The sequence below is a fragment of the Hippocampus bargibanti genome, linkage group LG11, assembly GCF_051943395.1.
Source record: "Hippocampus bargibanti isolate YZ-2025 linkage group LG11, ASM5194339v1, whole genome shotgun sequence".
NCBI lineage: Eukaryota > Metazoa > Chordata > Actinopteri > Syngnathiformes > Syngnathidae > Hippocampus > Hippocampus bargibanti.
This window is the reverse complement of record NC_142744.1, coordinates 8,552,501-8,577,001: the sequence shown is the minus strand read 5'-3', so window position 1 is coordinate 8,577,001 and position 24,501 is coordinate 8,552,501. Positions and strand designations below refer to the sequence as shown.

Sequence of the window (24,501 nt, the reverse complement as noted above, 5' to 3'; positions counted from 1 at the left end):
GGCAGGTGAAGCAGGGCGGGGGGAGCATATCAAATGTCGGCCCGCCGCAAGGCCCCCGTTTGGCCGCCCTTAATAACATGCTTTCTCCTCCGTGGTGACTGGCAGCTCCTTTTCAAAGGGAACAAGGGCTGTCGTCCAGCATCGTGCCAAAAGCTATCAAACGCTCCTTTGGTGCCACTCCGGGGCCGACGCCTTCGCCGGCGCTCGGGTTACGCGTCACTCAGACGCCCCCTTTCATGGCTGTGCGTTGTGCCAAGTGGCCCACTATATTATTCACCCAAATGTCCCAAGTTGTTTTTGATCTCAGGGTAATTCCGCGAGCCTTGCTCACTATTTCAGGGACCACAAAGTCGCTGAATTCAAGTTTACAGACGCTGGGTAGATGCGAATGATCAATCGGCAATTGGCATGAGGCGATATTAGATTCTAACGGTGCAATATGGTCTGGTGCAAAAATATCACACGTGACGGTAGTTGGTGTTGAATAATTCAACTCCTTGATGTGATTGTTTAATATGGAACATTGGGTCACGATTGTTCTGGTGCGCGATGCATGCTGCTATATTGTGGCATCTCAATTACTCAACTTTCTTTTGGTGGCGTCATGGAGGAAGGCCGATTTCATTATCAAAATGTATTATTTCAATTCACAACAGATGATTCTCATCACCTGCAAATCGTGGAGGTGGGGGTTCACTCTGACCTTATATTACGGTGGTTATATTGTCATTTTACTACTATGAAAGTCATAAATATGTATATACATTAAAGTCTCGTTATATCGATATCGGTTATATCGATAGTACTGCTTATTACGATACTATTTCTATGAACGCAAGGAGAAAATTTACATGCCGCAGGATCGGATATATCGATAGTCCGGTTATATCGATATTTTTTCCCACTCACGAGAATATCAATATAACAAGACTTTACTGTATATGTATATACCTGTGTGTGTGTGTGTGTGTGTGTGTGTGTGTGTGTGTGTGTGTGTGTGTGTGTGTGTATATATATATATATATATATATATATATATATATATATATATATATATATATATATATATATATATATATATATATGTGTGTGTGTGTGTGTGTGTGTGTGTGTGTGTGTGTGTGTGTGTGTGTGTGTGTGTATATGTATGTATATAAAGTATAATCATGATATAAATATATACATTTCAATTAATCATATATTTATTGCTTTCATGTTTTTTTTCATACAACTATTAACTGATTATGAGTTGACTACTACATCAGCATAAATTAATGGTTGACAAACATCCATTATGACAGAAATTGAGGGGCCCCCTGTACATGTATAGAGTCACTTTGAAGAACATTTGTACACATATACACAAGTCATTCTCACATAATTACAACCGCAAAGATAAAATATGCAGATTTACATTTTTCACGGGACATCACTACTGTCATATATTATCATTTATACCTATTTACATATAATACAATGCCACATGGGACGGGGGTGTAAAATAGCGGGAAGGGTGCCGTCAGTGGCAGCCGCAGCTCCCCGCCACCATGTCGTTGTACTGCTTGAGTACCACGTTCTCGTCGTCGTCGAAATAGAGCAAGTTGATGGAGAAGAGCTTGTCGGGCACGCAGCAAGGCGTCTCGACGCTCTTGATCAGTTTCAGGGCGTTGATGATGGACTGCACGGTCGCGTGGTTGGTGGGCCGCATGTTCTGGCCCAGCGGGAAGGGGCACGAGCCCTTGCAGTGGTAGGCGTTGTAGCCCCGCGGCGACACAATCCAGCCCGACCAGCCAATCTCCTCGAAGTCTACGTAGAGCGGCAGGCGATTGCATGGCATGGACGCCACCTCCTCCTCCCCCCACGCCGCTACTTCGTCCAGGGAGCGGGCGCTGCGGGGGGACTCCTGGGCGGCCATGGGTGGTTGAGGCAAAATAGCCGACACTTGCGTCTCATCTGGATCTGCACAAAAACAAAATTGTTAGTCAAGATAAGCACCTCATCTCGCAATATCGTGCCTCGAAGTATAGATGGGCAGCGTATTTATTTTATTTTTGAAAATGAATATTAGAAGTACACACTGAGCATAATTTCCACTAACAACCCAGGCTAAACTTAAATAAATCCATTTCATTGATAAGCGCCTTTCAAAACTCTCAAGGTCACTTTAGCTCGTTCCGAACACAGAAAGCTTGACTCTCGGCTCAGACGTATGACTTTGGTATACTTCTTTGAGGCGGCTCATGCATAACTAGGACTTTGGAGACTCTTAGGGTGTCAAAGTCAAGGCCTGGGGGCCAAATGTGGCCCGCCAAATCATTTTTTCGGCCCGTGAAAGCAAATCAAGCATGTCAAGTTCCATAATGCTTGCTAAAGTCCGAACCAAAATTTCAAATTGTCTATGCTTGACTTCAGATTTGAAAACTAGTTATTCACGAATTTGTTGTGCGCTCTGTATGTAATTTGAAGTCTGAAATTTCTTCCAATTCAATGTGCAGCGACCTCACCTGTGCCCTCCAGAGTCGCAGATCGTCGCCGTCCGTCATCCGTGAACAGCACCAGCATGGGCTGCTTGCTCTGGTGATGACTGCGTCCCGAGGCGAAGCGGATCAGCTTCAGGTCCATCTGGGTGCCCCCCAGGGTTCGTACCACCACATGGAGCCCCAAGTTGCTGCCCTCATCCACCGTCCACGAGCGGACCTTTTGTGGTAATACGACCTGAGGTTAGTCATTTCAAGCAAGGGGAGTGAAATTTCGACTTTGAGGTGTTTCTGGGACACTCACAGCTTGAGTGATTGTAAACACCTCCCATCCATTCGAGTGGACCGGGACGAGTCGAGAAGACAACAACTTCCTCTCTTGTGTGTTGTTGGTTTTCATAGTGTCCAGCAGCTGGTAGACGCTAACCTGAAGATTAGCTCGGTTAGCTCGCCCGCCGAAACATCCGCCACAAATGTGTTCAGGAAGTCGCATACCTGACAGAAGTGATGCCTGCTGAACATTAACGCGCTCTGAGGTCGCAGCTTGAAAAGGTGGAGCTCGGCCGTGAGGATCTTCTCGGTTCTGGCGACGGTGGACAGGTTGAAGCGGAACTCCACCTGTTCGCTACGCACTGCAAAGACAAGTAGAGAACCTTTCTGAAACACTCTGAAGGTGCCTTTCAAATGAATTTTAAATGAATTTGAATCTCATTTTTGAACTTTGAAAGTCAATTTGAAAACATTTGAAGTGAATTTGATTTGACCAAAATTTAACAGTTTTGCGATGTGACCAAAATTACCCCCTTTAAAATAGTTGTATGATTTTTTTTATTTAGATGCAGAAAATGTAGTTTTTCGAATACAAGCCTTACTCAGACACGATTATGACAATAGTCCTGAGAGTGGTGTCTTATTTTGCACACCTATCAGAAAATAAATGTGTGATTCTCAGATTGGCACATTGGATCTCTTGCAATATGCAAAATAATGACTGAGTCGAATATTAAAATTAATCAAATATTGTTGTGGGGAATTAGGTACTCAACTATGATCGTTTTGTTTGGTTTTTTTTTTATGAATAAGAGCAGCCCAGTTGTGATTAATTTTTAGAACTCTTTTCACACACTTCGTTATTTATTTATTTTTATATAACTTTAAGTATATCATTTAATGTTTTTAAATCATTTTGCGTATAATACATCCGTTTGAAAAAAAATAACTCCAAGTACCGGTAATCACTGTGAATTCATAGAGACCAATCATTTCCAGAAACATTCTTTCTGCGTACTTTTTCAGTATAAGGGCAGGCCAGTTGTGATTAATCTTTTAGAACTGTTTTCACACGTCGTTATTTTTTTAATTTAACTTTAAGTAGAGCATTATTTTTTAATCATTTTGCGTATACTACATCAGTTAGGAAAAAATATATAACACAACAAAGTAATCACTTTCAATTCGTTAAGAGACTAATCTTTTCCGGAAACGTTCTTTCTGGAATGCAACTTACGCTTGTCAAAGAAGCTTCGAACGGTGTTGCCCTCCAGCAGGTAGGGGTCTTTGGTCACGCCGTCCACGTCGGCCACGGTGTTGTAGAGATCCAGCATGTATTGCGGCGGCTGCTTGCGTCCCTGCGTGACGCCCGCGGGCGGGTCGTCCATGCCGAACACCGCCAGGAGCCGCTTGATGGCGTCCGAGCGAACCTCCTCCGGCCGGCCTTGGGTGGACTCAGTCGCGTCGGGCTCCTCCAGGTAATTCACCGATGGCCGCGCCCGGACCACCGAGCACGCCGAAACGACCAGAAGCACAATCGTGAGCATCTCGCAAACTCTAAAAAAGTGAGTTATGAAGTGAATAGTGAATATCGTGGATGGTACTTATTTATATCTTCACAGCGCACCCCCTCCTCTCCCCACTCACGTAATCTCATAGCAAACAGCAGTAAAAAAAAGATGCTAATGTAAATCACCCATCAGCGAATGTAAAGGAAGACTAATGGCGGTGTTGACAAAGGTGCCAAGTCCACCGACGGGCCGCTATTGTCCTAGAGAATGGCAATAAACAGTCAAATCCACTTAAAAGTGGAAAAGAAAGGAGGAGGGCATAGGAGAAAAGTTTTACTCGATGGGTTTTATACGTGAAAGTGTTGCCCCCCACCAACATCCCTTTCGAGGAAGTGTCGACTCTGCCAATGGATCCATTTATTTGGAATAATGGAAACCGATTAACGAGTGTCGTTGGCTACGCGTCCTTTTCCCCCAATTTGCATGACCGGTTAGCGTATTGAGTCGCAGCTGGTTCATCGTCTCGGCTGCTTTAATTTCTTGACACGGCCGTGGGGGGCGCCGTTAACTTGGTTGTGAATATGTATAGGTCTATGGTAGAGCCATTTTTGCACAGGTCGATGTATTTTAAACGGAGGGTGTGCAGGTGAGATCAAAGTTCTCCACTGCACACGACGACGAAGCAGACAAACAAGCCATAAAACAAAACACTTGCTGGACGTATCACACAAACGTGCCGTTTCACACAAGGACCACACAATCCCAAACCACATGAATGCTCAAAATGCTATTTAATGTCGAAAACCATTTTTGGGTGTGAAGCAAACAAGGTAACTCCATATACTGTCAAGGGTAGAACGACTAGCCAGCCATGACTGGGCCACCTGCACAACTGTTTATCATAGCTCCATGGAGGAATTCTAGCAGAAACACCAACCTTAATATCACGTCATGTTTAAAAATTCTAAAAATTGTTTTCCCCCCATGTTGTTCGTTTTTGGGCGTAGTAATTGGAATGAATGAGCAATTGATGGCTGTATGAAATTTACGGTTTGGTGACAATGGTTCAATCTGATTGGCTACCAACTAGCGAATGTAGTGGTTAAGACAATAGCTTTTATCTAGTCATTAAGATCAGCAAAAAATAAAATTATAGTTATTCATTGTCCTACGTGTAATTTGAACGTGTTGGGCATTGTTTTGTATTTGTGTAATTTTAATTTTACAAAACCGCGAGTGTGGAAGGTGTGATATATGACTCGTTACTTCGGTGAGCGTTTTCTCGTTAGTGACGTGTTTCCGTATATTGTTACCCTCTTATCGAAGTAACTTCCGAAAGATCTGAAGCGGGGTTAAATCATTTTCACTTGTTTACTATTTTAAATAATTAAGTTATCCCCAGTATTGAAAGGCACAGTCTCCACATAAAATTGGTGCTAAAGTTTATAGGAACAAATGATATTGTTTAAATAAAATAAATGTCATGTTTCATGTTAAATTGAAAAATATAAATAAATAATGGTGGAAAAGAAATATCTCTGAACACCTTGTCCATAACTGTCTTTAACAAATCGCCCGCCGAAATGCAAATTGTCTTATTTGATAGAGGTTTCAATTCCAGAATCAGAAAGGAAACCCTGCCAGTTTCTCAACGGTTTGTGTGGGAATGAGTCGAATGTATGCACATATGTAGGTATGCATGATAAATAATAGACAAAACACCAACATTGAGTTCACCATAAGATTTATTTGTAACAATTATCCATTTTTACATATATTACATTTTTGTACAAGAATATTTTAAGGGGTGGGCGAGTGGTGAGCTCATCTGCCTCGCAGTTCAGTTTGTGGGTTCATATGTGGATTGTAATTTGTATGTTCGCCATTTTCTCAGATGGGCTTTCCTCCAAGTACCCCAATTTCCGCTATACGTTAGTCAAACTAAATACTTAAATTTTCTACACGTGTGAGTGTGAACGTTTGTTGCCTTGGAATTGGCTAGGGACCACCCTTAGCGACACAGTTCGACGAATGGACGAGATTGTCTTGGCGAGCATGTCATGCGGACTTCTATCCAGCAGGGGGCGCTATGTCTTTGTTGAGTGTTCAATTGGGGCAGTAGCAAGAAGTGATGGAGAGGACGGTGCTAATCTTGCCGTGCTGGCTAAGGAAGCTGTGTCTCTCGTACCCTTGAGGCACACACAAGTTGGATTGTTTATCGGCCCACAAGTGGCACATTTCGGGGTCCGACGGACTCCTGCAGAAAAAAAGAGGAAACGATGTCATTCGTGTTTCATTTGCTGACTGCGCTTACCCGAGTAGACTCGTGCCAAAGTCTGCCACTCTCCATGTTCAAGTGTATTCAATCGTCAATGTAAAACTCGACAAAAAACATACACTTCACGACGGTTGTATAGGAATAATATAACTCATATAAAATAAATAATATATTATGTGAATAATTGATTTGATGGATTTTTACTCTTTGGGACAGGTTTTTAAATCAGTAGTTGCAATTTTAAGATGTTGATGTGTTGAATAATGACAATGAATGACTTGAATTAACCATCGTTGTATTTAAGTAATGTTATACAAATATTAGTTCATTTTTTGGTCTCGTTTTAAATATTGTAATAGTAATGTAATATATGTAATAGTAATGTAGAATTCTATACCCCGCCCCAAATAAAAAAGACTAGCGAACTGACGTCTGAAACCTTCAAATTTGTACAGATGACGGCTGAAGAAAACTTCTCATCGATTACTTACTATTATTAACCAGTGTAGTATTTTATACCCCCCCCCAAAAAAAAAATATATATATACTATTGATTTTCCCACATGCAGTATATAAAATAGTTTAAAAAATGCTTCAGATTTTAAAATCTGCCAGTATCTTTGTGAGCACTCAGTCAAATGCTATTTTTTAAATACATTTGCATGTAATTTTCTCCGTGCGTGCATAGAAATAGTATCGATATAACCGGGACTATCGATATATCCGATATCGATATAACGAGACTTTACTGTATTACTATTATTAACCAGTGTAGTATTGTATACCCCCACAAAAAAACGCGAAAAGAAGACTACAGCTTTTCCCACATATATAAAAGTTTTTTTTTAAATATCACTTCTGATTTAAAAAGCTGCCAGGATTTTTGTGAGCACTCACTCAAATGTTATTTTTTAAATATTACTTACTATTATTAAGCAGTGTAGTATTTTATAACCCCCCCCCAAAAAAAAAAAAAAAAAAAAGCGAAAAGAAGACTACAGCTTTTCCCACATATACAAAAGTTTTTAAAAAAACACCACTTCAGATTTTAAAAGCTGCCAGGATCTTTGTGAGCACTCACTCAAATGTTATTTTTAAATATTACTTACTATTTATTATTGACCGGTGGAGTATTTTCTGCCACAAAAAAAAAAAGATGACAGATTTTCCCACATATATAAAATAGTTTTTAAAAAACACCACTTCGCATTTTAAAAGCTGCCAGTATATTTGTGAGCATTCACTTAAATGTTATTAATTTAATTCGTTTTAAATTTTACTTAGTATTATTAACCAGTGTAGTATTGTCAACCCCCCCCCCCCAAAAAAAAAAAAAAAAAAAAAAAAAAAGACTACCGCTTTTCCCACACATAAAACAGTTTAAAAAAACAACTCTTCTGCCAGTATCTTTGCAAGCACTCACTCAAATGTTATTTATTGGTCTCCTTTGAAATATTACTTACTATTATTAACCGGTGTATTTTATACCTTCCCCCCACAAAAAAATATATAAAATAATAAAAAAAACACCACTTTTGATTTTAAAAGCTGCCAGTATCTTTGTGAGCACTCTCAAATGTTAGATAAACAAAAAACCTGTGATTGTAAAGTCACCTTGAGAGTTTTGAAAGGCGCTTAAAAATGAAATGTATTATTATTATTATAAAAAAAAATCCGTGCAATCCCAGAAAATAGCAAGCGGTGTTAAAAAGAACATTTGGTGTTTGTGGAGGAAAGTTAAAAGAGTCGGCTGGAAAGGGTGTCAGAGCTCACAAGCAATTGTGAAGTGACAGCCATTGGCGTTGAATTGGACGTGTGGGCTTGGTGGCAGCTGTGTTGGTACGTACCTGAGAAGGCATCGGTTTCCTGTGGTGCAGCCTCCCAAACATCTGCCCACGTCCACTTCCTGTGGGGGGGGGGGGGGGGGGGGGGGCATTAGCAACACACAGACGGGGCCGTCATCTCACAAATATTGACAATGTCGTTTAGCGCGGCCCGTCGCTTTGATTTGACACCTGCGGGGCCCCCCATTTGTTTGTCCTCCACACTTGCACCTTCACCGCTGAGGCCAGGCCACCTCCCAACCCCCCCCCCCCCTCCCTATCACCACCCAAACACACAAAGCTTATCCATGAGGATCCTTAAAATGAATAGTCAGTTTACAAATGCGGTAATGGTTATTCGTTTCTTTTAATTTTATTTAAAAATGACGACTTATCAGTAAAGCCTATAAGATGTTTTTCAGGGCGCACATTTCGAATTTAAAGGTCTTTTAAAGGGTGTTGAATCCCTTCGTTTTCCTTAACAATGAGTTAGACTTATAAGATTTAGAATAACAATTTTTATGAATAAAATAACTGTTTTTCTATTATTATGTTTTGTAATTAGATTAGATCCTCTTTCATCTAGGACTGCTTCATGTCACAAAGAGGGTACAGCAAGTGCAGAAGAATGAATGACTGTGTCTTTGTGTTGTCATATTATTTATTTATTTTTACTTTAAGATGTCGCCACGAGAGTGGCTGCCTTTCCAGAAGCTTCTGTATTTTGTTTTTCTACTTCTTTCTTTCCTTTTCCTTTCATAACTTTGCTGCTGTGTTACTTCTGTGTAGAGTGAATGCTGGCGCGAATGGCTACCGCTGCTCACCCGCAAACAAAAAAAGTTCTTATCCTGTGACTGTAAAGTGTTCTTGAGAGTTCTGAAAGGCGCTTAGAAATAACATGTGTTGTCATTATTATTATTATTATTATTATTATTATTATTATTATTATTATTATTATTATTATTATTATTAGATGAGCCTTTATTTGCCTCACAGTGGAGAAATTTAAATTTCATAGCAGCAAAAACAAAATTCAGGAGCTGCTATAAAGGCCGCCACTTTCGCGGCGCCATCTTGAGGAGAAAAAAAATTGTTGTTAATAATAATAAATAATAGTATTTTAAAGTGAAAACAATGTGCATTTTTTAAACTCATTCGCTACCAGACGATGTGCAAAAATGTGAACAATTTTGCGTTTTAGGACTACATACAATACTTCTTCTTTTCCTTTCGGCTTTTCCCTTCAAGGGGTCGCCACAGCGAATCAGTAACCTCCATCTAAAGAGGTATGATACGCATGTTTGTTTTGGCCAAGCTTTTACGTCGGATGCCCTTCCTGACACAACCCTCTGTATTTATCCGGGCTTGGGACCGGCACAAGAAGACTTATGTCTCTTTGTGGCTACAGAACAAGCAACTCGCTCAGTAAAAGGCTCCCAAACACAAAATGGTCATCAGCACAGCAACAATCAAAAAAGCAAAACTAATACAGTGTTAGAAAATTTAGACTATTTTCTTAATTCCTAAATTATATGTGTCTGGATTTATATGAGCTTGAAATGAGGGCGGCTGTCCAAAATACAATGCATTACATACATATCTATTAGCTGTCTAGCTGACTGGCTAGCTATCTAGCTCGCTACCTATTAGCTATCTATTAGCTAGCTAGCTGGCTTTCTATTTATTTGACTTACTTCCGTGTTGAGTGAACGCTGGCGCGTGTGGCTGCCACTGCTCACCCACAGAAAAACGTATCCTGTGACTGTAAAGTGACCTTGAGAGTTTTGAAAGGCGGTTATAAATTAAATGGATTATTATTATTATGGTGTTTGTTTTGTTTACATGGTCTTTCGGGGTGTTCATTGTTTGGTCTACCATTTTGTATTATTATTATTATTATTGGTTTACATAGCGCTTTAACAACAGCTGAAGTTGGAACAAAGCACTAACATGAAAAAAAGGGTAATGCTTCCTCCTTGTGGGAAAAAAAAATCCAGAGGCCATGGCCAGCGCTTTATCAGCACCCAAGCATGGAAAAAACAAAACCCGTCCAAATTTGGGAATGGCGCTCGACACCATATTTTCAGTTCTTGAATAAATTTGTGAATGGCAGTGAATGAGTTAATAGTTAACATGCATCACTTGCTTTGCGGGCCTGTTAACATGATGCGGGCAGTCAGATGTCAACTTTCGAATTGCATTAGCCGCCATTGTCCGATCATCTTAGTTCATCCCTAATTACACAACCCTTGTTATCCTGTTATTGTCCTTGTCCACCTAGACAAGATCCAATCCTCATCTTATAGTTATGCTGCGAATAAGTGAGAGGAAGTCAGGAAGCCGACGAAGCTGCTGTCCGTCACACTCGTTCTCACATGAATAAAAGTACTTCATTCGTGTCTAACGTTCACACCGCAGCAGCGTTTCCTCTCAACTTGTGAAAGCAGAATAACAAACAAAGGCGCTTTGCATGTGCCAAAGTAATGAAACTGAAAAGTCAGGCTGTGTGATTGTCATTTTAAGCGTACCCTGAGTCTCTCTTCCTTGACGCCGTCGTCGTGCTGCACAATTTCGTAGTAGTACTCCACGTAAGGGACCCGGTAGCAGCTCTCCTTCAGATCGCAGAGCACCACCGTCTGGATGACGTCCACTTTGTTGGGGGTCTCCACCAGAGCCGAATCGAATTTGGTGGGTACGCAGGAGAATCCCTCTGCGTAAAAAAAGTGGCATGATGTTGCATTTGAATGGGCCTGACGAATAATAGTGAATGAGACCCTTGAAAAATCTCAAAACCATCGCGGCAATATTGTGGGTTTTTCACACGTTTTTTTGGATGAGCTCATTAAGTTATTGTGAATTACTACGGCGAGGAAAAAAGTTTACGATTTACCCGGAATTTAGGATCACATGTTTTGTACATATCGTATTATCAGAATCATTTTTCTTGCCAAGTATGTAGAACACACAAGGAATTTGTTTCCGGTAGAACACGCTGCACTGGTATCATCATCAAAATAATTGCAAAGAGGCACTATACACTTCTATTTGTGTTACTGTTTAAAGAGTTAATGGCTTGGGGGAAAAGAAGCTGTTTAAATCGGTAGCGCCTGCCTGAAGGGAGTAGCTGGAAAAGGTGGTGGGCAGGGTGCGGAGGGTCCAGTAGGATTTTCCACACCCAAATTGCAAGGGCCCTCCCACGCAATTTTAATTTTGTGATTTATTGCTTTGTGAATGAAGCGTTGGCTGTTTGGTCCATTCTTAGCGGTTGGATCCACGCAAAATATATATATATATATATATATATATATATATATATATGCAAGTCGTCAGAGAATTTGCCTACAAATTTTAACAAGTACATACCTGTTAACCTTGGCTAGTCGTTGCCCTTATAAATGATTACAATTCCCATATAAAAGTTGTAGTATGCCGTACATTATTTGAAATGACAAAAAAAACGCTAACACCACCAAAAATACAGACATACCGGGCATGCGCACGTTATGCTTTTATTAATCTGACTGTCGGCAGCAATTGAAGATATATACAGTACGATTGATGATTAATTTTGCTGCTTTGCTGTGACAATAGTAGCGATTATTAGTAGTTTTATTGTCGTTTGCTACAAGCAGTTGAGACGAACTGGATATGAGCCAAAATGGTCTTTGTACGATCGGTTCACAATTGTATTGTTTTCCCCTGTATAAAAGTTGTATTACGCCATACATTATTTGAAATTATAAAAAAATCTATACAATACAGGGGAAACGTATGTATAAGTTGACAGGTATGCAAGTACGTAATTTTTGTTTTTGTTGATGAGAAAACTTCAACCTAAATATTTGAAGCAAATTAAAATTAGAAAAAAAACATCAGTGATTTTGTGAAAAAGAAAAAAAAAAAAAAAAAAAGGTAACTTAAAGGACAACCGACACCACTTTTTGTTTCCTAACCAACCCAAAACACACAGTATGATATATTTTATTCAAATGCAAAAAAAAAAAAAACAATAAAAATGACTTAAAGTGTCCGAAATCTGCAAAAAATTGAGCTGCGAATTGGGCATTTTCAGAAAGTCCCGCCCCCAGTTTGTGACTTCACGCCAAGACGTCTTGCATTGCTGGAGAATCAAAACAATGGCTTCAGATTTAGAGAAGATGCTTTCTTGTTACTCATCCAGTTATGAATATGATTCAAATAGTTCTGAAGAGGAAGGCATAAATGTTTGCAAGGACAACCGACGTCTCCGGACAAGTTCTGTCCATAATTTGTAAAATGGCTTCAAATGACTTCTACTGAGCGTATTTTAAAAAGATTTCACTGCATATAGCTATATTTTACGTTTTAAGACTCGCGCTGAATATTCCGGAAGTCTTGTTTTTGAGTTGGTGACGAGTCCGTACGTGACGTCACTAAAGGACCGCCCTGACTGAAAAAAAGAGACATTGTAGTAGAACTTCCATCACGTCAATGTATTTTGCTGTATTGTTTGGTCTGAAAACCTTGTGTTGCACCCAAAAGCCTCCAGAAGAGGGTGTCCAAGCTCCATATAAGGAATTTATCAGCCTGTGGAAACGGAGGTGGCCACAGGAGGTCGCCATTTTGTGGCTCTTTTCTGGTGATAGTTTCTCCCCAATGTTGCCTCAAAATGGCATGGAATAAATTCTTTAATCAATTGCAAAAAAATGTATGCCTTCCTCTTCAGAACGTATTTGAATCATATTCATAACTGGATGAGTAACAAGAAAGCATCTTCTCTGAATCTGAAGCCATTGTTTTTATTCTCCAGCAAGGCAAGACGTCTTGGCGTGACGTCACAAACTGGGGGCGGGACTTTCTGAAAATGCCCAATTCGCAGCTCAATTTTTTTTGCAGATTTTGGACACTAAGTCATTTTTATTGTTTTTTTGCATTTGAATAAAATATATCATACTGCGTGTTTTGGGTATTTTAGATGCTATAAAACGTTTTCTGATGTCAGTTAAGAAACAAATAAGTGACGTCGGTTGTCCTTTAAAGAAGTCCTTCCGGATCATTTTGAGGCGCCTGGACTGCAATGTAGCGTCCCGGAAAATGCACAAGATGGCGCACAAGCTCTGTTGCAAATGAGCTGATTTGTCTGCTGGTAATTTGTGTCGCTAGAATCAAATAGTAGTCTTGGTGCAACACACGATTCACCATCGCGTTATGCATGTGTTATCCTTCTAATTTCGCCATCAACACGGATCAACACGAAGTTTTCAAACCAAACAAAGTACCCAAAATGCATTGTGTCTCTCTCTCTCTCTGTCTCTGTCTTCTCGGTCAGGGGCGGTCCTGACGTGACGTCACGTCAGGAAACATCACCAACACGAAAACAAGACTTCCTGAATATTCAGCGCGAGTCTTAAAACGTAAAATATAGCTATCTGATGAGGAATCTTTGTAAAATACGCTCAGTAGAAGTCATTTGAAATGATTTTACAAATCGGGGGGGGGGCATTTCCCTTTTGTACAGCCGCCCCTATTTCAAGGTCAGATAACTCCAGACCCATATAATTTAGGAATTAACTCTTTTTTTTTCTGATGAAAGAAGAGTGTTGAAGGTTTCTTTCGTCCCCTGCATTGAATGTTTATGTAATCCTAAAACTCAATGTTCTGTGGGTCCTGCAATTTGAGTGAAAATGACGAAAACCCTGGCACTGGAGTGATTTGCACATTGTCTGGCAGTGAATGAGTTAATGAAAACTTTGAAGACTTGGAATGAACGGAAGGAATTACCTGGCGCGCCTTTGGACTGCGAGCAACCCCCCACGTCCACTACGCTCTCATAGGGCGTATCCGAGTAGAAAGTCCTCAGCGATGGCACGCGCAGGCACTGAGGCGGCTGGATCTCACAGTGGCACTCTTGTATCACCTCCACTTCGCGTGGGCCCTCGAACAGGAGCACCCGGTCAACCCGCAGGCCCGTCGGCTGACACGCGTAGTTCGTGCCACATGAGGACAGTAACGTTTTTCGGGGCTTTACGATTTCCGCTGCGACTGGTCCGCGCATCCTCAGCTGCTTCGGATTTGAGGTCAGAGTATGGATGACATTGACCAAATTAAGAGGTCACAAGGCTGGACGCAGCGCCCACGTGTGGTGGTTTTGAGTTACAGCACCTACTTTTTTGCTCCTGAGGAACTCCAGCATGGATGCGTGTTGCTCAACTTCCTGTGCTAGGGAAGCGTGAGGTGGCCGAGCCGCTGCCCGTCCGCAGTTCGGCCTGCACATGCCCACATCCACACTAATGGGACTTCCTGAGATATCTGCAATCAAAAAAATAAAACAACCAAACGTTTTTACACAATTTGTAATGGTACTTTTGTACTCCATTTTTATAGTGGTCTGAGTGAAAGGAAAAAGAATTACTAATATTTACGTAAACACGATCAACATAAAGTGTCCGCTTTTGTGAGCCTAATTAAGTTATGAAGATCGTCATTTCAGTTTTCAAAAATAAATCCTGAATTTAATTTTCAAGTTTCAACTGATTCACGAGTTGGCAAGTAATGTGTGACAAATTGGGTTGAACCATTTAGGTATGGGGCGGGGGGGACTCTTGGATTTTAGGGAAAAAATACAAATATTTGCGTAAACATGATCGACATATAGTGTCCGCTTTTGTGAACCTAATTAAGTTATGAAGATTGTCATTTCAGTTTTCAAAAATAAATTATGAATTTAATTTTAAACGTTTCAACTGATTGACGTGTTGCCAGGTGACGCGTGACAGATTGGGTTGGACCATTTAGATATGGGGTGGGGGTGAACTCTTGAATTTTAGGAGAATGAAATCGAATAACCTCATGAAAATAAAATTCATTTGGTAGTTTCCTGAAATATTGATGTCATTTAAGCACGATTTGTAAACTATTTTTTCCTATGTGCTACTTCTGAAATACATTTCAAAATGTCACGTACGCCTGAATTGCCTTAACATACCCCAATTTGAGACCTACTGCTTTCGAATAATGACTTGTGGCAAAAAGGACGCAGGCGGCCATTACCTTGACCGATGTAGACGAAGTGACTTTGTCGCCTGCAGCACACCCTTTGCGTGAACAGGTTCCGGTGGTCCCTGTGTTTGTTGAGCACCGTCGCCACTGGGAACAACGACACAATTTAACAATTCTACTTAACTGTGTATGTAAATATCTATGTCAGTTAGTGTGTGTATGTATGTGTGCGCGTGTGTTTAGGGGAGTGACACACACACTCATCACTCATACACATACATACACACACACACACACACACACACACACACACACACACACACACACACACACACACACACACATATATATATATATGTACTCCTATATATCTCCTATATATATATATATACAGTAAAGTCTCGTTATATCGATATTCAAGGGAGTCCGAAAAAATATCGATATAACCGGGACTATCGATATATCCGACCCTGTTTGCATGTAATTTTCTCCGTGCGTGCATAGAAATAGTATCGATATAACCGGGACTATCGATATATCCGATATCGATATAACGAGACTTTACTGTATATAGGAGTTTGCATGTTCTCCCTGGACCCGCGTGGGTTTTCTCCGGGTCCTCTGGTTTCCTCCCACACTCCAAAAACATGCATGGCAGGCAGATTGACCACTTCAAATTGTCCCTAGGTGTGAGTGTGAGAGTGACTGTTGTATGTCTTTGTGTGCCCTGCGATTGGCTGGCAACCAATTCAGGGTGTCCCCCGCCTCGTGCCCGAAGACAGCTGAGATAGGCTCCAGCGAGACCCTAATGAGGAATAAGCGGTACGGAAAATGATATATATATATATATATATATATATATATATATATATATATATATATATATATATATATATATATATATATATATATATATATATATATATATATATATTGACCTCACTCCTATTTGTATCCAAGGAGATTATTTTCAGTCCATTCAAATTGTGTTCAACTGCCAAATTCTGCCACAAAGTGCAAACCCTAGCCAATAATGCAGATGTATGTGGCCAAATCAGTGGAGACTCCGGAGTGCTCCACGAAGCAAAGAGTCGTACATACCTGTCACATGGAGCACCCATAGCAGAAAGAGGCATTGTCCGGATACACGCATGGCTTTCCCTTCCCTCATCCTGCTCTTTGGCTCGCCAGACCCAGTGTCACTCTCGCTCCACCAACGTCTCAGGTATTTATACGATCTTAAATGTCACTGGTGCCGAGTCAAAAGAAGCAAGTGATAGCTAATCCAATTTCCATGCTTTTGTAGAAGACGCAAGTTGTCCTGCAAGCCACTTCAAAGGTGAACCTCCCAAAAACAAGGCCAGCGTTCGCTTTTTCTGACCCCGCGTGTGTGACAAGCACAGCCCCTGCTCAGCCTAATGAAGTGGCTCGAGTCACCCCACGGCCATTAAACGTGTCGATCTGAGGCATTAATCATCTTTTATCTCAGCGGGGGAGGTATTTAGCACCTCTGACTTAAAACAAAAAGCAGGCCTGGATTAGCGCGGGGGCACCCCAGCCTCGCATTCCCGGACCGCCTCCAGCACCTTTGTGTTTATTCAACGCGGCAACAAATGGTCCAAGAGCTGGGCCCTTTTTTCAGCAAAGCAGTGCACTGGGAGATGATCTAAAAAAAAACACATTAAAAATAGCACTGTCATTTATCTTATGTTATATTTTAAATCATGAAAATGTAATACATAAAAAGTATGTAGTCATAAGTGATTCTCAATGTAACATTCACAGTACTACGTATACGATGTGGATTCTTTGGAAGTATGCTTCCAGGGACTCCATTGTGAGGCCTGCGCCTTAGTGTCGTTGTGAATTATGATGTTCAAATCTGCACAAACTTGCGGTGTCATCATCACGTGCTGACACGCTCAACAAACTGGAGATGATTGGATTATCTACTCGCAATATGTACGAAGTTTATCGGTGATCAAGTCTTTGTAGTCCGGTGACACAGACTGTCTGGAGTCAGGTTGGGTGTCTGTCTGGTGTTATGGGTGTCTTGCGTCTGGGTCAGTGTGTCACGATTGTCACCGGATTACGATTTGGACTGGGAAGGAATAGGTTTCTGGAAATTGACCAGTTAAAATTTGCAACATTAAGGATCTATTTTTTTAATGCTACAGTGACTTCAAATTCCATGAATCAATAAGTACAAGTATAACAGGAACAGTACAGAAGCAGAAATATGCAGACAATGGTCTGTTCTTGGGATTGGCAGATTCACCGCACAATCTCCCCTTGCGGATGACTCCGTCCACCTAATATGTGACAATTGACAGTAACTGTGTCTGTGACGGGCGTCTTGTTAAAATATTTTTAAGATGTCCATGACCTCCCTTATCCACTGGTGAAAAGGACACTTTGATCCTCTCCTCTTTCATGTCGAACTGCTTTGTGTCACAAAGAGGGTGCAGAAAGTGCTTCAGAATGAATGACTCGCTATGTTTTTTTTCTTCTTTTGACTTCAAAATGGCGCCGCGAGAGTGGCTGCCTTTCCAGCTCCTCTTGTATGTTGTTTTTCTACTTTTTTTCTCTCCTTTCATTTTCCTTTCATCACATTTCCGCTGTGAAATGTAAATTTCTCCACTGCAAGACTAAAAAAGGTAAATCCAATCAAATCCGATTGTAATTCCTTCAGTGAGTTCCTTTTGACAATGATTGGCAGAGATTGTTACTCCCCGCTGTCGTGTTTATGAATGAAATCGGATGATGTCCACCACACCCGTCCGCTGAGCGTGGCGACCCCGTTTCTTTCAGTACATCTTGCAAGACAAAAGGATAATGGATAATCCCATCGTTGTGTTTTTTACAGGCTCTTGCGTTCATGTTCGGAAGCCTCGTCAAAGCCCGTCTGCGTGGGAGGAGCCCGGATTACAGCCCACGGGACATAACGGGCCAATATATGATCCCCGACATAGCAACGGTGGATGGCGACCGGTGAGGGCAGCAGCAAGATATGGGAAACGTCACCTGAGAGCGCTGTTTTACGCACGTAGACGCAAACTCCTATATGGGCTTGTCATCATGTATTTGAACAATCAGAGCCACACAGAGCGCAGCAGAAAGAACATCAAAAAATGTAAGTGCATGTGAAGTGACCGATTTGTGTTTCATATGTTCAGCTGTACAGACGCTCCCCAATTTACGAACGAGATACATTCCGAGCTGTCGTTCGTAAGGTGAATTTGGTCGTAAGTTGCCTCAGTGCTATATTTTGACTGGAATGTATGTTTAAAGTTATGAGTAACCTGTATTGGTTTTTCATGAAAAATATACATTTAATAAAATATATGCTCTATAAACATATGTACATCTCCAACTGGAGAGAATACTACAGACGCTCCCCAATTTACGAACGAGATACGTTCTGAACAGTCGTTCATAAGGTGAATTTGTTCGTAAGTTGCTTCAGTGCTATATTTTCGGACAAGTTGTGGCCATAATTTTTAAAATCACTTGACTTCTACTGAGCGTATTTTACAAAGATTCCTCATCATATAGCTATATTTTACGTTTTAAGACTCGCGCTGAATATTCAGGAAGTCTTGTTTTCGAGTTGGTGACGAGTCCTCACCCTACGTCACTGAAGGAACGCTCCTGACCGAGAAAGCGACACATAATGCATTTTGGGTACTTTGTTTGGTCTGAAAACTTCGTATTGATCCATGTTGATGGCAAAATTAGAAGGAAAACACATAAATAACGCGATGGTGAATCGTGTTGTACCAAGACTACTATTTGATACTAGTTGACACAAATTCCCAGCAGACAAATCAGCCCATTTCCAACGGAGCTTGGACGCCATCTTGTGCATTTTCGGGGACGCTACATCGGAGTCCTGACGGCTCAAATTGATACGGAAGGACTTCTTTAATCGATTGCAAATATTTATGCTTTCCCCTTTCATCACTTTGCTGCTGTGAAATGTAAATTTATCCACTGCGAGACTAATAAAGGCAAATCCAATCCAATCCCTTCAGAACTATTTGAATCATATTCATAACTGGATGAGTAACAAGAAAGCATCTTCTCTGAATCTGAAGCCATTGTTTTGATTCTCAAGCAAGGCAAGATGTCCTGGCGTGATGTCACGAACAAGGGGGCGGGCCTTCAGAAACTCGCCATCTCCGAGGTCATTTGAAGTAGTTTTGGGACACTTCAAGTCATTTTTATTGGTGTTTTGCATTTGACTAAAAATATCAGCCTGCGTGTTTTGGGTATTTTAGATGCTATAAAACTTTTTTCTGATGTCCGTTAGGAAACAAAAAAATGGTGTCTGTTGTCATTTAAAGGACAACCGACGTCTCCGGACAAGTTGTGTCCATAATTTGTAAAATGACTTCAGATGACTTCTACTGAGCGCATTTTACAAAGATTCCACGGCATATAGCTATATTTTACGTTTTAAGACTCACCCTGAATATTCAGGAAGTCTTGTTTTTGAGTTGGTGACGGAAAAGACGTGTTGCACTCGAAGGTCGGAAGAGGGCGTCCAAGCGCCATATAAGGAATTTATCAGCCTGTGGAAAAGAAGGTGGCCACAGGAGGTCGCCATTTTGTGCCTCTTTGTTTTGGTGAGAGATTTCCCCCTCAAAATGGCACAAATACATTCTTTAATCAATTGCAAACATGTATGCTTTCCTCTTCAGAACTATTTGAATCATATTCATCACTGGATGTGCAACAAGAAAGCATATTCTCAGAATCTGAAGCCATTGTTTTGATTCACTAGCAATGCAAGACGTCTTGGCGTGACGTCACGAACTGGGGGCGGGACTTTCTGAAAATGCCCAATTCGCAGCTCAATTTTTTGCAGATTTTGGACACTTTAAGTCATTTTTATTGGTGTTTTGCATCTGACTAAACATATCATACTGCGTGTTTTGAGTATTTTAGATGCTATAAAACATTTTTTCTGATGTCAGTTAAAAAACAAAAAAGTGACGTCGGTTGTCCTTTAAGGTTTATATAAGTATGTTTCAGGCTTGTATAAGTAGACTGTATAGGTTTGTACTGAAAAATAAACATTTAATAAAATAGTTGCTTTATAAAGATATGTACATGTACAACTAGAGAGAATACTACAGACGCTCCCCTACTTACAAACATTCGAGTTACGAACAACGGTACATACAAACATTTTTGTAGTAACATATGTCGTATACTCTCCAGTTGTACATGTATACATCTTAGGAACATTTATTTTATTAAATGTTTATTTTTCAGAACAAACCAATTCAGGTTACTTATACAAGCCTTAAACATACTTATATAAGCATAAAACATATTTATATAAGCCTTCAACTTACATTCCATACACAATATAGCACTGAAGCAACTTAGGAACAAATTCACCTTACGAACAACCGTTCAGAACGTATCTTGTTCGTAAGTTGGGGAGCGTCTGCACATATGTCACTACAAAAATATGTACCCATATGTGTCCATATGTACTGTTGTTCGTAACTCGAATGTTCGTAAGTAGGGGAATGTCTGTATATTCTTTTTAGGTGGTCGCCCCGGACAACACACAGAGAAGGTGTTCAAACGGGCATCCCGGAACACGACAGAGCCGAGCCAAAAAGCCGATAGGAAGGGGATGAAAGTCGAACGGGAGCTAGGGCGCCACGCGACGTTCTCCAAGGCGTCCTACGACCTGAGCCACTCAGGGACGGTGATGGATGAGCTCACATTTGGACGGCGGGTGGGCTTCTACGAGCTTCGAGGGGAGATCGGCTCGGGGAACTTCTCTCATGTCCGACTGGGTGTGCATGACCTGACCAAAGGTTAGCAAGACTTTGATAGATTTCAGCGTCGGGTGTTTTGATGAATGAATTTGTTCTGTGACAGAGAGAGTGGCGGTGAAAATCCTGGATAAGGCACGCCTAGACAAGCAGTCGCAAGCGCTGTTCGCCTCAGAGATCTCGAGCATGGAGAAGCTGACCCACCCGAACGTCGTTCGACTGTACGAGGTGGTGGAGACCAACAAGCGCTTGTATCTGGTCATGGAATACGCCGGCGGCGGGGACTTGTTCTCTCACATCTGCACCAGGGGCCGCCTGTCCGATATGGAGAGCAAGCTGGTGTTTGCTCAGCTGCTGGCAGCCGTCAAGCACATGGTGAGTGTCGACAGACAACCTTCAACGCAAGAAATAATGTGGATGTTTTTTTTTTCCTTGATGAGGTGATGAGCGCACGTATTCGGTTTCACACGATATGCCATTTCTTCCTGATCGGGGGAAATGGTTCCATTAAAGTAAAAAACACTGTTCATTGTACTCATATTAACAATACTGTATAGTGAAAGTTCTAGATTTTTTTTCTGAGTGTGGTCCTATAAAAAATTGACGATGGTATTTTTCTATATAATTTTTGTAATTAATGTGTATTTTCATCATATATTTTTTCTGAATACCTTGACAAACGACATTTTAATGAATATTTACATTATGATGACTTCACACATCTTTCAAAATATTTTTTCTTACTATTTATCATAATTCATATTTTAAAATGACCGCGTCGTGTTTTTTGGGGTCTATTAGAATGTTCCTTTCTTTGTCATGTGCTTAATAATAATAATAATAATAATAGTTATTATTATTATTTATAATATTTGTTATTGTTGATGTTATTATTGTTGTCATTGTTATTATGATTAATAATACTTAAAAATAACAATGATCAAAAACAACAATAAAAAATTAATCATAAAAATATTATTTCTATTAATATCAATTAATAAAACAACCAATACTAGTTATTATTATTATTATTATTATTATTATTATTATTATTATTATTATTATTATTATTATTATTATTAGCATTATTATTAGCATTATTGTTGTTTGTTATTATTATTGTTATTGTTGTTTAATAATACTTAATAATTATAAAAATAACAAACTAATAATAATAACATTATTATTTCTATTATTAATGATTGCAATTAATAAAACAAACAATAATAATGATAGTTATTATTATTGTTGTTGCTACTGTGGTAATTTTGTATTTGGGTTTTCAGTATTCACTAGTTTTTGTGTGGCGGGATATTTTTTTATATTTTTTCCATCCGATTATGTATTTTGTTTACTCAATTTGCAATGTTCATACTCTATTATAATAATAATAATATTCTTGGCGTGACATCACGAACTGGGGGCGGGACTCTCTGAAAATGCCCAATTCGCAGCTCAATTGTTTGCATTTTTATTGGTGTTTTGCATTTGACTAAAAATATCATACTGTGCGTTTTAGGTATTTTAGATGCTATAAAACGTTTTTCTGATGTCAGTTAAAAAACAAAAAAGTGACGTCGGTTGTCCTTTAAGACAATCATTATCAAATTTTTGGGGGCAGTCGCGAGGGTTACTTTGTCTCTGCTTTTATAATAATAATAATCCATTTAATTTCTAAGCGCCTTTCAAAAGTCACACTTTACAGTCGCAGGATATTTTTCGACTCTTCTGTGTGATTCTGACCTCATTTCCTTTTGCGGCAGCATGATGTCAACATTGTGCACCGAGACTTGAAGGCGGAAAATGTGTTCTTCACCAGCACGTACTGCATCAAAGTGGGCGACTTCGGTTTTAGCGCGTGGTGCCGTCCCGACGACATCCTCCACGAGCCCTGCGGTTCCCCACCGTATGCCGCTCCCGAGCTCTTTGGGCGCTCGGGTTACATGGGGCGCCACGTGGACATGTGGGCGCTGGGCGTCCTGCTCTACTTCATGACCACCGCCACCATGCCCTTCAACGCCGCCAACGTGGCCAGGCTGAGGCGCCGCATCCTGCAGGGCTCCTACAGCATCCCCTCCTACGTTCCCGCCCCCTGCGGCGAGGTCATCCGAGGCCTGTTGAGACCCGTCCCCGCCGACCGCCTCGGCACGGCCAAGATCATGTCCTGCGAGTGGTTAAGGGGCGTCGATTATCCTCAAGCGTACCTTACTTCCCACCCGACGCCCGCGCACCTCTCTGGGCCGTCCGCCGCGCTCGCTTCTGACGACCTGAGCGTCAAAGCAGCGTTAGAGGAGCTCGGTGTCACGGAACGCCACCTCCTGGACGGGCCCGGCCTGAGGAGCCCCGTCACTGGCGTCTACCGCATTCTGCTGCACCGAATCCAGAGGAGGACATCGGCGGAGGCGACGGGCTACAGCTACGTGTGCATGACGGACACGCGCAACAGACTCAAACGGCTGGACAAACGCACCTCTGCGGTTTGTATCGTCATGTAAGCATCGCATGCTTTCAATTGCTTTCAGAAGTTGTGAAAAATTCATGAGGAGAAAAAAAAGCTTCCAACTGCTCCTCTCGCATGGAAATTGACTTTCAGACTCCCGTATTTTCCGGAGTATAAGGCGCACCTCCAATGAATGGCATATTTTCAAACGTTTTCAATATTTTAGGCGCACCTCCAATAAATAGTGTATTTTCCAACTTTTTTCCATATATAAGGCGCACCTTCAATGAATGGCAAAAGGTTTTCAAATATAATATAGTAATAGATAAAAGTTTTTTTTTTAAATTTACATTGTATTTATAAGCGCCTTTCCAAATATAAAGCACACCACATTATAAAGAGCTACTGGGGTTGCGCACAACTTCTACAGAGGAAAATGGAGTCGGTTGCTGCTGACAATAGTTGCCAAACCTGTTGTGGCTCAATATGACTTCACATATAAGGCACACCTGCGTATAAGGCGCAGGGTCATCTTTGGAGGACAATTTAGGCTTTTGCGTGCGCCTTATATACCAGAAAATACGGTAAACATCAGACATAGTTTTCAAACAAAATTACACTTTGCCTATTTTGAAATAACTAGCAAACAATTCCAAATGACACTGGCACGCCAACGGTTAGCATTGCTCCCTGTGACTTTTACTCCACAAGCGGTGGAGTAAAACATGTCGACAGACAACACAACAGTATCCACCCTTCCAAATAATACCCCATGAACATGAACCACGCAGAGTTTGAGCGGCTAAGCAGCTTTAATGTCACAATGTCGAAGCAAGTGCTAATGCTACACACACGTCCGATTCACATTATATGATTTCCATTTGCCCGTAAACAGTATTTCGTCATGTCATGGTCATCCGTCGTCA

General features: G+C 40.9%; 4 protein-coding genes across 4 annotated transcripts in view; 1 reads left to right on the top strand and 3 right to left on the bottom strand.

Annotated features, from left to right (window-relative positions):
- Positions 1 to 1,425: 1,425 nt before the first annotated feature.
- On the bottom strand, positions 1,426 to 6,323 carry admp (anti-dorsalizing morphogenic protein). The gene is made up of 5 exons (XM_089008062.1): positions 3,985 to 6,323; positions 2,973 to 3,109; positions 2,782 to 2,904; positions 2,505 to 2,697; positions 1,426 to 1,959 (listed from the first exon to the last, which is right to left on the bottom strand). Exons 1-5 carry the CDS (start codon positions 4,292 to 4,294, stop codon positions 1,520 to 1,522), a joined length of 1,203 nt encoding a protein of 400 aa, XP_088864188.1. The 5' UTR covers positions 4,295 to 6,323; the 3' UTR covers positions 1,426 to 1,519.
- A 31-nt stretch (positions 6,324 to 6,354) lies between these two features.
- Positions 6,355 to 16,830, bottom strand: pnhd (pinhead). The gene is made up of 7 exons (XM_089008056.1): positions 16,439 to 16,830; positions 15,389 to 15,484; positions 14,505 to 14,647; positions 14,120 to 14,399; positions 10,888 to 11,069; positions 8,384 to 8,442; positions 6,355 to 6,515 (listed from the first exon to the last, which is right to left on the bottom strand). The coding sequence occupies exons 1-7, from the start codon at positions 16,506 to 16,508 to the stop codon at positions 6,365 to 6,367; spliced, it is 981 nt and encodes a 326-aa protein (XP_088864182.1). The 5' UTR covers positions 16,509 to 16,830; the 3' UTR covers positions 6,355 to 6,364.
- A 1,574-nt stretch (positions 16,831 to 18,404) lies between these two features.
- Positions 18,405 to 24,227, top strand: LOC148891397 (serine/threonine-protein kinase NIM1-like). Its single transcript, XM_089008053.1, has 4 exons — positions 18,405 to 18,470; positions 20,902 to 21,177; positions 21,242 to 21,510; positions 22,899 to 24,227. Exons 1-4 carry the CDS (start codon positions 18,416 to 18,418, stop codon positions 23,628 to 23,630), a joined length of 1,332 nt encoding a protein of 443 aa, XP_088864179.1. The 5' UTR covers positions 18,405 to 18,415; the 3' UTR covers positions 23,631 to 24,227.
- A 141-nt stretch (positions 24,228 to 24,368) lies between these two features.
- ccl25a (C-C motif chemokine ligand 25a) overlaps positions 24,369 to 24,501 on the bottom strand; it is a 4,219-nt gene continuing 4,086 nt past the window's right edge. The window contains exon 5 of the mRNA XM_089008061.1: positions 24,369 to 24,501. This exon is cut by the window's right edge and continues 111 nt beyond it. The gene's annotated coding sequence lies outside the window, so the exon portion shown is untranslated.

Excerpts from the sequence above, each read along its gene's own strand:
- admp (XM_089008062.1), bottom strand. The coding sequence starts at position 4,294 with ATGCTCACGATTGTGCTTCTGGTCGTTTCGGCGTGCTCGGTGGTCCGG. Across the intron at positions 3,110-3,984 it reads TCGAAGCTTCTTTGACAAGC|TGCGTAGCGAACAGGTGGAG; the intron begins GTAAGTTGCATT and ends TTGTCTTTGCAG. Across the intron at positions 2,698-2,781 it reads TGTTTACAATCACTCAAGCT|GTCCGCTCGTGGACGGTGGA; the intron begins GTGAGTGTCCCA and ends TTACCACAAAAG.
- pnhd (XM_089008056.1), bottom strand. The coding sequence starts at position 16,508 with ATGAGGGAAGGGAAAGCCATGCGTGTATCCGGACAATGCCTCTTTCTG. Across the intron at positions 14,648-15,388 it reads CTTCGTCTACATCGGTCAAG|ATATCTCAGGAAGTCCCATT; the intron begins GTAATGGCCGCC and ends TTTTGATTGCAG. Across the intron at positions 6,516-8,383 it reads GGAAACCGATGCCTTCTCAG|GAGTCCGTCGGACCCCGAAA; the intron begins GTACGTACCAAC and ends TTTTTTCTGCAG.
- LOC148891397 (XM_089008053.1), top strand. The coding sequence starts at position 18,416 with ATGTATTTGAACAATCAGAGCCACACAGAGCGCAGCAGAAAGAACATC. Across the intron at positions 21,178-21,241 it reads TGTGCATGACCTGACCAAAG|AGAGAGTGGCGGTGAAAATC; the intron begins GTTAGCAAGACT and ends GTTCTGTGACAG. Across the intron at positions 21,511-22,898 it reads TGGCAGCCGTCAAGCACATG|CATGATGTCAACATTGTGCA; the intron begins GTGAGTGTCGAC and ends CTTTTGCGGCAG.